Source organism: Grampus griseus (assembly GCF_964374135.1).
Source record: "Grampus griseus genome assembly, chromosome: 10".
Classification (NCBI taxonomy): domain Eukaryota; kingdom Metazoa; phylum Chordata; class Mammalia; order Artiodactyla; family Delphinidae; genus Grampus; species Grampus griseus.
This window is the reverse complement of record NC_139004.1, coordinates 20,558,122-20,572,318: the sequence shown is the minus strand read 5'-3', so window position 1 is coordinate 20,572,318 and position 14,197 is coordinate 20,558,122. Positions and strand designations below refer to the sequence as shown.

At 39.0% G+C, this 14,197-nt stretch overlaps 1 protein-coding gene across 6 annotated transcripts in view; it reads left to right on the top strand.

The window, feature by feature from the left end:
• Nucleotides 1-14,197, top strand: part of LOC309828770 (sodium-dependent phosphate transport protein 1-like) — a 138,098-nt gene that overhangs the window by 34,040 nt on the left and 89,861 nt on the right. For 5 of the 6 annotated variants that reach the window (XM_082664317.1, XM_082664318.1, XM_082664315.1 and 2 more), the window contains 4 exons: nucleotides 5,964-6,082; nucleotides 6,186-6,347; nucleotides 7,360-7,492; nucleotides 7,579-7,726. In XM_082664317.1, the coding sequence (XP_082520443.1) occupies nucleotides 5,964-6,082; nucleotides 6,186-6,347; nucleotides 7,360-7,492; nucleotides 7,579-7,726 (562 nt within the window). The remainder of the gene's footprint in view (nucleotides 1-5,963; nucleotides 6,083-6,185; nucleotides 6,348-7,359; nucleotides 7,493-7,578; nucleotides 7,727-14,197) is intronic. The other variant, XM_082664319.1, reaches the window with a different exon arrangement.

Sequence of the window (14,197 nt, the reverse complement as noted above, 5' to 3'; positions counted from 1 at the left end):
TAAGCAAGACATCATGCTCAGAACTCTACGTGCATTACTGTATATAATTTCACAATTCTACAACATCGATGCTACAGATATATATCCCTTACCTGAAACTCTTGGGGAAAGGGATGATCAGAATAGATCAAAGATAATAGGAGTATACTATTTATAGTTAACATCCCAAGCAAAATTTAGAGCATCATCTCATAATCAAACACATTAATTTCTGAAGTGAAACATGAAATTCTCATAAATTGGAATAAATGAAAAACTATAAAGGATTGAGGTTTCTAAATAAGTTAGAAAATCACTTTTGGCTTTCAAATCTTTGTTTCAGATTTGTGGATAAGGGACTGTGGATGGGTGCTATTGTGCTTGTTTGATACGTAAGGAAAATTACAGAGACTTAATTCAAAAGGATCTATTACAAAGTGATTCTTTAAAATGGTAAATAAAGATGTGGCAGAATCAGATGGATAGAGCAGTAATCAGATGCTAGCAAAATGGAAGCTAATACCATCCCCAGGTCCAAAAGGGCAAGCAAGGGTGTAGACAATGGGAATCTACTAGGAGAGAGTCCTGTAGAGATGGCTGCCTTGAGAGGACCCATGACTTTTCATAAAAGAGCATATAGACTGAGGCAATGCTAGGGAAGGTGATAACTAGAGAGACCCTAATCTCATTCAACTCTCTCCCTCTCATCTTCTGCTCAAGCTTTCTGCTGCCTAAATCTATCTGGAAAGCAGAGAACATAGGGGCCGGTTGATATTCATTCAAGTCAGCCATCTGTGGCCAAAGCAGGGTAAAGAAGGGTGGAGAGTGGATCTAGAGGGACAAACAGGGAACCCCCGATACCCACAGTGAGCAAATGACAGAGGCATGTCTTCCATCCTCACAATTTCATTGTTCTTCATCACTGCATTAGTCATCAGTAGTAAGTAATGGTCAGTATAGTGATATTACACAAACCCTATGTCAGGAAAGGGCTGGAAGACTTGGAACTGTCTAACCTGGTGAAATGAAAACTTGAGCAGGCATGCTTTGCAGGACTCTCCTGTAAGAGAAATGCATACCTGCTCTGCATTACAAAACTAAAATTAATACGCAGGTAATTATAGGGAGGTGAAGTTTCGGCTCCATGTAAGAAAAACTTTTCAGTAATTAACGCTGCCCAACATTGCTGATCAAAAGTTGGGTGAGCTCCAATATTCATGATGTATTCGTATTTCAACATCATGCACATGTATACAGCAACATTTGTCATTTGCAATTCTCATGGGTGGCTCTATGAAGCGCAAAGAAAGGGACTATGCATTATACTGTGATAACAGCTTTACCATGAATTGCCCCATCTGCTTTTTCTTATCACTTAGAATAGGGGAAGAGTGCCATCACTTAGATGGCAGCAGTATAGGGATTTAGGTGTTACTGCCACAAGTCTTACAATGAGTCATACGTGCCCATAGATGTGAAATAACCTGCCCAAGTTAGTGGCAGAGGCAAACTAAAACCAGGATGTTTTGTGGTTCCATTTGAATGCTCTTCTCAATAAAGTTAGATAAATCTAATCAATACTATTTTAAAGAACAAAATAATACCTGCTTTTAAGCAGCTGATAATTGCTGGGGAATATTACCATACAGAACAAATTGAACCATACACTCACATTTGCACTTAAAAGGGCTTGACTGTCCAGCCATGTTTCTCTCCATAAATACTATTTCAAACTTCTCAAAACTACTCTCTCAAATCTCTAAAATGGCTCCCTTTCCCTGCTGTCTCTTTCAAGTTACCTCCCTTTTAATAGTCAAAATTATTGAACAACCTGTCTACACCCACTGCCCCCACTTCCTAGCCACCCACTGTCTCCTCAACTTATATCTGACTATAAGTGTCTGACCCATTCTACTATCAAGAGAGCCCTTGCCGAGGTCACTTATGGCTTCCATAAGGGCTAGAGCTGCTCTGAAGCCCAGACAGGAGGGGCCTTGCCTTGGATTCTACATTGTAGTGAGCCCATTCTGGCCCCCCTCCAGCCAAGCCTTCTTCATAGGGTAGAAGTCTATGGCATCAAAATTATAGGCTCATCAGAGTTCATGACTTTCCTTCTAATGACCACTCCCAGAATTTTTTTCTCATATACGACCAAGGCTTTTTCAGAACTGGCAGGACTCTTCCCCACATTCACTGAATTGAGGCTGGGCCGGGAGGTGACAGGTAAAACTATTTGCAGAGAATGTAGATGGAGCATGATGGGGAAGCCAAGAATTTCTATACAGAGCCATTCAAAACCCCTAGTGGTGTGGGACTGGATCTGGGTGGGAACAGAAGAGGTCAAGTCCCAGATCAGTGACCAGGGATTTGTGACCAGTGGAATCTAAGAATTCTAAATTTAAACCCGACTACCCGGGTCATTTTCTTTCCTCTGGCTTCTTTCAAAATTTTCTCTCTTTTACTTTCTGCAGTTTGAATATGATATGCCTATGTGTAAATTGATTGATTGATTGATATTCATCCTTTTTGTGTTCTCTGAGCTTCCTCTTTCTGTGGTTTTGTGTCTATCATTACTTTTGGGAAATTCTGAGTAATTATTACTTCAAATATTTCTTCTGTTCCTTTCTCTTACTTCTCTTTCCGATATTCCCGTTACACGTATACTACACTATTGTAATTGTCCCACAATTCTTGGATATTCTGTTCTTTTTTATTCTTTTACTCTATTTGCAATTCAGGTTTGGAAGTTTCTGTGGACATTTCTTGAAGCTCAGTGATTTTACCTCGACTGTGTCTAGTCTCTTAATGAGCTCGTTAAATGCATTCTTCATTTCTGTTACAGTGTTTTTGATTTCTATCATTTTCTTTTGATTCCTTATTAGCGTTTCCATCTCTCTACTTACATTACTCATGTTTTTGTATGTTGTCTGCTTTTTCCATAAGCATTTTAATCAAAGTTGTTTTAAATTCTTGATCTGATCATTCCAGCACCTCTGCTATGTCTCAGTCTGGATCTGATGCTTGCTCTGTCTCTTCAAACTACATTTTTTGTCTGTTAGTGTGCCTCATGTTTTTCTTGTTGAAAGCTAACAAGATATACTAGGTAAAAGGAACTGAGAAAAATAGCCCTTTAGTGTGAGGTTTTATGTTTTTCTGGCTAAGGGTTAGGCTGTGCTTACTGTGTGCTATGGTTAAAAGTTTCAGAGGCTACAGCTTCCTCTGGTGTCTTTGTTTTTGTCTTTCCTTGTCTTTGAGTTTCTCTAGAGCCTTCTTAAATAAGGTTTGTGATGTGCAGTTCTTCCAGGTGGATTCCCAATAACGTGCAGGACACTTTTGACGTGGTGGTAAGGTGTGTACATGAGGAGACAATGTTCTATAGTGCTGTGATTAGGTATCAGTATTTTAGTGAGCCTCTGCCCCGAACTCGACCTTCACAAGTCCTTCTCAGTTTTTTTTTCCCCTCCTTAAGTGAGCCAGGAGGAAGGGGCTGGAATTGGATATTTCCCTTAAGTTGGTTAGGCTCTGGCAAAACAGTTTCCCTTTGAGCAGTTTTTGTTAAGAACAGAATGCTCTAGACATAATTCAGAATAGCTACTTTTCCCTTCCTCTCCTGTAAGGATGGAGGGATTTTTCTCTTCTATTCACTGTGAGAACCTGGTAGGTGTTCTGGAGATAAAACTCACAAAAGTGTGAGGGGTCTTCTTAAGACTGGGCCCCCATCCCCAGACTTTTCATCTCTCAAACTTGTCTACACTGAACCTAAAGCAAGCCATCAATTACTAGGTTTTCCTACCCTAGAACTGACTGGTTCCAATGGAGTTTTCTGATTCTGGGCTTCTGTTCTGGGAAGTTGTCATTCTCTGTATCTATCTGTCTGTCTCTCTAGAGACAGGAGGGCAGTGGTTTGCCCTGTGACCTCAATTCTCTGATGGATCAAAGAAGAGTTATTGATTTCTAGTTTGTTCAACATTTTCCTTGTTGTAAGGATGGGAGTGATAACTTCTAAACTCCTTATATGCCCCCCAAATGCTGGCCAAGCTCCATGCCCATAAATCAAGTGGAAGTTTTTCAGTCCACATTTGACCTGAACTGTCAATCATATTCAACAATACCATTCTTTCCCTTGTGCCTTTGCCTCTGACTCCATGCACTGAACCTCAGTGACTGGACATTTCCTTCTCGTCTCAGTCTCTCTGACCCTGTTCTTCCTACAATGGACTTTATCCTTCTGGCCATTCCCTCTCAGTCTCCTTTGCAGACTTCTCCTCTTCTACTTGCCATTAACTGTTGTCTTTCTTCCAGGCTTTTCTCCAGCCTCCTCCTCTAGGGCTATTTTCCCTCCCTAGACAATGTAATCCGTGCTTAAGTGTCAGTTACCACTTACTAATCATGTGTCCCTGGGTAAGCAAGCAGATCGTTCTGAGCATCAGTCTTCTTATTTTGAAAAAGAGCTAATAGTATCAAATGTATTTTCTGAGGGTTGAGTACAATAATATAGAGAAATATATGTATTGCCTGTGTATTTATTAGGTGCTCACTTTTCTTCATTTACATTTTGCCTTGGGTTTGGGCTCTCAGGTCACAGAATGAGGTGGAAATGGTATGTTGTCAAAGTATTCTTTTAATGTTGTCTTAAAGTGTGTTGTAAACATCTGAGATCTCACAGTGGCTCCAGGTTTCCACATGGTCTGATCTCATTATCTCTCATCCTCATCCATTTCCACCCTCACCTTGCTCCCTGCCCAGTGACACTGGCCTCATAACTCTGGGCTTTGGTACTTATTTCTCCCTCTGCCTGGAGTGTCTGTGCCCCATCCACGTCCTAGCCTTCCCTGAACATGGTACTCCTTCCTTCCTCCCCCCATAACTCTCCTCCATAGCTCTTTTCACTGACATTTACTACCTTTTATTTAATTACTTTTCATTATCTTTGTCTCATCCATTAGAAACTAAAGTCTGTGAAGGCAGGGCTTTGTCTGTTTTATTCACTGTTGTATTCCCAGGACCTAGAATGGTTCATGGTACATAATGGACATTTAACCAATATTTTTCAGATGAATGAATGCAATTCTGGAAGGCTGACTACTGGGTACTACATACTCCCTGTCCTAACAAAGGATTCCTTATGATCAGATCATTAGTATAAAAAACTGAAAAACAACAAATAATTTGGCAAACTCTTATGGGACTTGGACAATCCCTAAGGCCTGGTCTGCATCTTAGGAGCATAGCTAAGGCCTAGCTCTCAAAACTGGGTGATTGGGGCTTCCCTGGTGGCACAGTGGTTGAGAATCTGCCTGCCAATGCAGGGGACATGGGTTCGAGCCCTGGTCTGGGAAGATCCCGCATGCCGCGGAGCAGCTAGGCCTGTGAGCCACAACTACTGAGCCTGCACGTCTGGAGCCTGTGCTCCGCAACAAGAGAGGCTGCGATAGTGAGAGGCCCGCGTACCGCAATGAAGAGTGGCCCCCGCTTGCCACAACTAGAGAAAGCCCTCGCACAGAAATGAAGACCCAACACAACAAAAATTAATTAATTAATAAACTCCTACCCCCAACATCTTTAAAATAAGATTGATTTAAAAGTAAGATTTAACTTTAAAAAAAAAAAAACAACAACAACTGGGTGATTGTCAAGCCCTGTGTAGGCTCAGCTATGCCGTACTCTCACAGTAGAATACATTAGGAATCTGTAGAGATGATGGCCTAAGAGCTGGGAGGCCCAGCTGTCCTGCGTGGAGAAAAATAGAGGCTAGGAGATCAGGAGAGGCCAGAGGGTTTACCACCATTTCTGTAAAATTCATTCTGTTGAGAGAGGCAGCTATGGATACAGAGAAAACAATCAAAATGTGAGCTTTGTTGCAAAGTTCCAAAAAAGAAAACAGGAGTCTAGGTTCTCAGACCAATAATGAAAAATGCCAGTTTGGAAAAGAAACTCACTATAGACAGAAACAATTCCAATTCTAACTTGCCCTGTTCCAATAGGTGCTTGTGGTTGTGCCTTAAGTCTTCTCTGGTTCGTACTGTTTTATGAGGACCCAAAGGACCACCCGTGTATAAGCAAAAGTGAGAAGGAATACATCACGTCCGCCCTCGCCCAGCAGGTAGAACACGCATGCTCCACTTTGGTATCTCCCAGATTCTGTGCCAAATAAAATGTGTTCCATCTTGTCCTAATGTGCTAACGATTAATGGGTTCCTTTCCAGGTCAGTTCAAGTGCACCATCTCTGCCCATCAAGGCTGTGCTTAAGTCTCCTCCACTCTGGGTCATTTCCCTCTGTAATTTTGCTTTTTTCTGGGCAAATAGCTTCCTGAGTTTGTATACACCAATGTTTATCAACTCCAAGTTTCATATTAATGTAAAAGAGGTAAGTACACCTTCTGTTCTTCACTTTATGAAGGACTTTGCACCCATTTCCTTTTCTCCCATGACTCTAGTCCTAGCTCTTGCCCACCCCTATACTACTTAGCTGGTGTTCTTTACCTGGAGACGTCACTCTTTCCAATTATTAGGTCAACATTGCCCAGAATAAAAGGTGTAGACATGATGTCTAGCACTCCCACAACAATACACACTCACCCACATTCCCACAGATTCCCTATCTCCCATTCCCTGTATAATCACCCTTATGTATTCCTTAAGGCTCAACACCATTGTTCCCTGCAGGGTCAGATCCTTTCCTGAAAGTCAGTTGGCCAGGCTCTACCACCCTTTCCAGCTCATACGAATCCTCTCCCCTGGGGAAAGGCAAAGAGTCCTGGGTTGTGAACCCATGACTCACAGCTTGCTCTGAAAGGACCGACACTTTCATTGGTTGTCTGACTTGGAGAATTACTGATGCCTGGAACCTTCTGTTGTTTGATGCCATAATAACCAGAAAAGACTCCTTTAGAAATGGAGTCTGGGCTTGCCATTTTGAGACATTCTATAATGAACTTTCAGTAACCCAGCTTAGTGACCGGTGTAACAGTGAGGTCACCTAAGCTCTCTAAGATTCAATTTTATCTTCCATGAGATCATGGATTTGCTGCAAGGATTAACAGCAGCTGGTCCACAATAAGCACCATATACATGTTTTCAGTTGTTATCATTATCATCTCTATCACTTTCCCCACAGACAGCATTTCCCATTCCCAACATAGTTTTCCTCTCTACCATCTAGGGCTTTCAGGTCCCAACAGAAAACTAGGCAGATTGTGATGACCGTTTCTGACGTCCAAACGATTTTTCTCTTTCTCTTGGGTAGTGTGTCCCCAGAAGTAACTCTGGGATTGGACGTTGATGCTTTCCTATATGACAATACAAACTTTAGATACTGAATTTCAGCGTAGGGCTTATCGTGTTTCTCATACTCACTCACAATAACATTCCTTCCTCAGAATGGGCTGCTGTCTTCCCTCCCCCATTTGTTTGCCTGGATTTTTGCTATCCTAGCAGGTCATATGGCAGACGTCTTCCTGTCCAGGAATGTTCTCAGCCTACTCACCATCCGGAAACTCTTCACCTTGCTAGGTAAGGAGCCAGGACATTCAAGCACTTTGGGGCATTTCACCCCCATCTTTGGGATACGCCTGACTGTTGTCTGAATCACTCCCCAGGACTTCTCCTGCCCGCCCTCTTCAGCCTGTGCCTGCTTTACCTGAGTTCCAGCTTCCATGGCACTATGATTTTCCTGATACTTGCTAATGCAACAGGAAGCTTTTGTATGGGTGGAATATTAATAAATGTCTTGGATATTGCTCCCAGGTAGGGTTCTAAAAATCGCTTTCTTTCTTGGATCCAAGTTCTCAAAGTTTTAAGATTTCAAGTATTTTGGAACTGGTGGTCAGCAGGCCAAAAGTTCCGAAGAAGCATCTATGTAGGTCAGACATATAACTTAAATGATATTTATATACCAAATGATATATGCAAATGTGTGCAACTCTCACATGTGTATGAGGAAGTATAGTCCAGTGATCAGGAGAACAGATTCTAGAGTCAGACTATTGGGTTTCATGACCATTTTCTTCAAGCCAATTACTTACTTTCTCAACACCTGTTTCTCATCTATAAAATGGGGGTAATAAGAAAATGCTTACCTCATAAAGTTATCCTCACAAGAGGATTAAACAAGTTAATACAGTCAAGTACATAGAATAGTGCCTGGAACATAGCAAACATGTATAAGGGTTAACTGATCCATTAAAATTATTATACCATGCTTATATATTATTACTCATGAAGAAAAGCCATCAGTTAGTAATATTTATTTTGTAACTAAGAAAACTGAGTTTCAGATACTTAACGTTCTCCCTAAGATCTCATCACTGGCTTGGATATTAGCTAGAACTTTAATCAAGATCTCTGTGACAAAGAACTTTTCCTCTTTTTACTATGTTATGCCTTTTTTTAGATATAATAAGTGTGACTAATGGAAGCAGTTCTGTCATTTGCACAATTCCAGGCGACACTCTTCACGTTGTACTTTATTGGGCTAGCAGTCTCTGGAGAACATAGATCCAATATGAACAGAATTATTTGAAGTTTTGTAAAGCAGTAGCCTGAGGTAGAGAGGCAAAAAGAAACCAAGAATAATCTACTTTGTCACAGTTCTGTAAAGAATCTTGCCCATCAGATCTACACTAGGTGAAGGCCAGAGTAATGAAGACATGTATCCATTTGATTTATTGAGTTCTGAGACCCTCCTTAAAAATGCCTGCAGGTATTCTGATTACTTGGAATTATATAAAGACATAAATAGATTATTTGATATAGAATACACAATGCCACCTGAGCCATATGCACTCTGAAAAACAGGTAAATTAAGAATGTATACACAAATAGATAAAGGAAATTATAAATAGCTACCATTTATTGAGTATTTTTTATGTGCCTGTTATGCCCCAGTGTGAGATAATAGTGTCCACATAGTGTGGGTAAGGAAACAAAAGACCAGGGAAATGAATGTATATAAAGTCACATGATTAGTAATAAGTAGAGGGAAGGTTCATATCTAGAATGTCTGCCTCCAGAGCCGTCTAGATGTAGTCAATGCCTCACTAGTGTTATTTACCAGTACCTGGTCACTAAGATGGGAAATATCTCAGCCAGCAATGGCTTGGATAACATAGAACTTGACCTGAGTTGCATCATTCTAATGGGCCCAAATACCATATTAGTCAGGTAATTTTGTACCATCAGAGAAGATATACTAATAGACAATTTGGGAATATTCTTAGTCTCTTAAGCTAATTCATCCTCAATATTTAGGGCATATGTGCATTATGTCACAAACATATTAATTTATAATGCTTAAACTTTTTTTTTAACATCTTTATTGGGGTATAATTGCTTTACAATGGTGTGTTAGTTTCTGCTTTATAACAAAGTGAATCAGTTATACATATACATATGTTCCCATATGTCTTCCCTCTTGCATCTCCCTCCCTCCCACCCTCCCTATCGCACCCCTCCAGGCTGTCACAAAGCACCGAGCCAATATCCCTGTGCCATGCGGCTGCTTCCAACTAGCTATCTACCTTACTACATTTGTTAGTGTGTATATGTCCAGGACTCTCTCTCGCCCTGTCACAGCTCACCCTTCCCCCTCCCCATATCCTCAAGTCTGTTCTCCAGTAGGTCTGCGTCTATATTCCTGTCTTACCCCTAGGTTCTTCATAACATTTTTTTTTCTTAAATTCCATATATATGTGTTAGCATACGGTATTCGTCTTTTTCTTTCTGACTTACTTCACTCTGTATGACAGACTCTAGGTCTATCCACCTCATTACATATAGCTCAATTTCGTTTCTTTTTATGGCTGAGTAATATTCCATTGTATATATGTGCCACATCTTCTTTATCCATTCATCCGATGATGGGCACTTAGGTTGTTTCCATCTCTGGGCTATTGTAAATAGAGCTGCAATGAACATTTTGGTACATGACTCTTTTTGAATTTTGGTTTTCTCAGGGTATATGCCCAGTAGTGGGATTGCTGGGTCATATGGTAGTTCTAGTTGTAGTTTTTTAAGGAACCTTCATACTGTTCTCCATAGTGGCTGAACCAATTCACATTCCCACCAGCAGTGCAAGAGTGTTCCCTTTTCTCCACACCCTCTCCAGCATTTATTGTTTCTAGATTTTTTGATGATGGCCATTCTGACTGGTGTGAGATGATATCTCATTGTAGTTTTGATTTGCATTTCTCTAATGATTAATGATGTTGAGCATTCTTTCATGTGTTTGTTGGCAGTCTGTATATCTTCTGTGGAGAAATGTCTATTTAGGTCTTCTGCCCATTTTTGGATTGGGTTGTTTTTTTGTTATTGAGCTGCATGAGCTGCTTGTAAAATTTGGAGATTAATCCTTTGTCAGTTGCTTCATTTGCAAATATTTTCTCCCATTCTGAGGGTCTTTTGGTCTTGTTTATGGTTTCCTTTGCTGTGCAAAAGCTTTGAAGTTTCATTAGGTCCCATTTGTTTATTTTTGTTTTTATTTCCATTACTCTAGGAGGTGGGTCAGAAAGGATCTTGCTGTGATTTATGTCATAGAGTGTTCTGCCTATGTTTTCCTCTAAGAGTTTGATAGTTTCTGGCCTTACATTTAGGTCTTTAATCCACCTTGAGCTTATTTTTGTGTATGGTGTTAGGGAGTGACCTAATCTCATACTTTTACATGTACCTGTCCAGTTTTCCCAGCACCACTTATTGAAGAGGCTGTCCTTTCTCCACTGTACATTCCTGCTACCTTTATCAAAGATAAGGTGTCCATATGTGCGTGGGTTTATCTCTGGGCTTTCTATCCTGTTCCATTGATCTATCTTTCTGTTTTTGTGCCAGTACCATACTGTCTTGATTATTGTAGCTTTGTAGTATAGTCTGAAGTCAGGGAGCCTGATTCCTCCAGCTCCTTTTTTCGTTCTCAAGATTGCTTTGGCTATTCGGGGTCTTTTGTGTTTCCATACAAATTGAGAATTTTTTTGTTCTAGTTCTGTGAAAAATGCCAGTGGTAGTTTGATAGGGATTGCATTGAATCTATAGATTGCTTTGGGTAGTAGAGTCATTTTCACAATGTTGATTCTTCCAATCCAAGAACATGGTATATCTCTCCATCTATTTGTATCATCTTTAATTTCTTTCATCAGTGTCTTACAATTTTCTGCATACAGGTCTTTTGTCTCCTTAGGTAGGTTTATTCCTAGATATTTTATTCTTTTTGTTGCAATAGTAAATGGGAGTGTTTTTTTGATTTCACTTTCAGATTTTTCATCATTAGTATATAGGAATGCCAGAGATTTCTGTGCATTAATTTTGTATCCTGCTACTTTACCAAATTCATTGATTAGCTCTAGTAGTTTTCTGGTAGCAACTTTAGGATTCTCTATGTATAGTATCATGTCATCTGCAAACAGTGACAGCTTTACTTCTTCTTTTCTGATTTGGATTCCTTTTATTTCCTTTTCTTCTCTGATTGCTGTGGCTAAAACTTCCAAAACTATGTTGAATAACAGTGGTAAGAGTGGGCAACCTTGTCTTGTTCCTGATCTTAGTGGAAATGCTTTCAGTTTTTCACCATTGAGGATGATGTTTGCTGTGGGCTTGTCATATATGGCCTTTATTATGTTGACGAAAGTTCCCTCTATGCCTACTTTCTGCAGGGTTTTTATCATAAATGGGTGTTGAATTTTGTCAGAAGCTTTCTCTGCATCTATTGAGATGATCATATGGTTTTTCTCCTTTAATTTGTTAATATGGTTTATCACATTGATAGATTTGCGTATATTGAAGAATCCTTACATTCCTGGAATAAACCCCACTTGATCATGGTGTATGATCCTTTTAATGTGCTGTTGGATTCTGTTTGCTAGTATTTTGTTGAGGATTTTTGCATCTATGTTCATCAGTGATATTGGCCTGTAGTTTTCTTTCTTTGTGACATCCTTGTCTGGTTTTGGTATCAAGGTGATGGTGGCCTCGTAGAAGGAATTTGGGAGTGTTCCTCCCTCTGCTATATTTTGGAAGAGTTTGAGAAGGATCAGTGTTAGCTCTTCTTAAATGTTTGATAGAATTCTCCTGTGAAGCCATCTGGTCCTGGGCTTTTGTTTGTTGGAAGACTTTTAATCACAGTTTCAATTTCAGTGCTTGTGATTGGTCTGTTCATATTTTCTATTTCTTCCTGATTCAGTCTTGGCAGGTTGTGCATTTCTAAGAATTTGTCCATTTCTTCCAGATTGTCCATTTTATTGGCATAGAGTTGCTTGTAGTAATCTCTCATGATCTCTTTTATTTCCGCAGTGTCAGTTGTTACTTCTCCTTTTTCATTTCTAATTCTATTGATTTGAGTCTTCTCCCTTTTTTTCTTGATGAGTCTGGCTAGTGGTTTATCTATTTTGTTTATCTTCTCAAAGAACCAGCTTTTAGTTTTATTGATCTTTGCTATTGTTTCCTTCATTTCTTTTTCATTTATTTCTGATCTGATTTTTATGATTTCTTTCCTTCTGCTAGCTTTGGGGTATTTTTGTTCTTCTTTCTCTAATTGCTTGAGGTGCAAGGTTAGGTTGTTTATTCTAGATGTTTCCTGCTTCTTAAGGTGGGCTTGTATTGCTATAAACTTCCCCCTTAGAACTGCTTTTGCTGCATCCCATAGGTTTTGGGTCGTTGTGTCTCCATTGTCATTTGTTTCTAGGTATTTTTTTATTTCCTCTTTGATTTCTTCAGTGATCACTTCATTATTAAGTAGTGTATTGTTTAGCCTCCACGTGTTTATATTTTTTACAGATCTTTTCCTGTAATTGATATCTAGTCTCATGGCATTGTGATCAGAAAAGATACTTGATACAATTTCAATTTTCTTAAATTTACCAAGGCTTGATTTGTGACCCAAGATATGATCTATCCTGGAGAATGTTCCATGAGCACTTGAGAAAAATGTGTATTCTGTTGTTTTTGGCTGGAGTGTCCTATAAATATCAATTAAGTCCATCTTGTTTAATGTATCATTTAAAGCTTGTGTTTCCTTATTTATTTTCATTTTGGATGATCTGTCCATGGGTGAAAGTGGGGTGTTAAAGTCCCCTACTATGAATGTGTTACTGTCGATTTCCCCTTTTATGGCTGTTAGTATTTGCCTTATGTATTGAGGTGCTCCTGTGTTGGGTGCATAAATATTTACAATTGTTATGTCTTCTTCTTGGATCGATCCCTTGATCATTATGTAGTGTCCTTCTTTGTCTCTTTTAATAGTTCTTATTTTAAAGTCTATTTTGTCTGATATGAGAATTGCTACTCCAGCTTTCTTTTGGTTTCCTTTTGCATGGAATATCTTTTTCCATCCCCTTACTTTCAGTCTGTATGTGTCTCTAGGTCTGAAGTGGGTCTCTTGTAGACAGCATATATAGGGTCTTGTTTTTGTATCCATTCAGCCAATCTGTGTCTTTTGGTGGGAGCATTTAGTCCATTTACATTTAAGGTAATTATCGATATGTATGTTCCTATTCCCATTTTCTAAATTGTTTTGGGTTCGTTATTATAGGTCTTTTCCTTCTCTTGTGTTTCTTATCTAGAGAAGTTCCTTTAGCATTTGCTGCAAAGCTGGTTTGGTGGTGCTGAACTCTCTCAGCTTTTGCTTGTCTGTAAAGGTTTTAATTTTTTCCTGAAATTAACAATATGCTGGATCATAAAGCAAGCTGCAATTCATTTTAAATGACTAAAATCATTCAGAATACATTCTTTAATCACTGTGAAATTAAGGTTGCTATCAAAAGCAAAAGATAAGTAATTCCCAATGCTTTGAAACTAATGTTTAGGTCAAAGAAGAAATCGCATTTGAAATTAGAAAATAGTTTAAATTACAATGAAATATGACATATCAAAGCATGTGGGATGCATTTAACATCCTGCCCAGAGAAATGTATAGCTTTAAACATATATACTGAAAGACAATTAAGTCTTAATATCAATAATCATGTTTGTAACTCAGGTATTATGGGTAGGGAAAAAAAGCAGCAAATTAAACCCAAAGAAAGTAGAAGGAAAGAAATTATGAAGAGTAGGACAAAAAAATGATATGTAAAGCCAACAATATCAAAAGTTGCTTCTTTGAAAATTAATAAAATTAGTGAAATAAAGATTGATCAAGAAAAAGGAAAACATTATCAATATAAGCAATGAAAATGGCTGCATTGTAATAACTCTTAGCACATAATAAAGAAAATAACAATATTATAAACAAGTTCA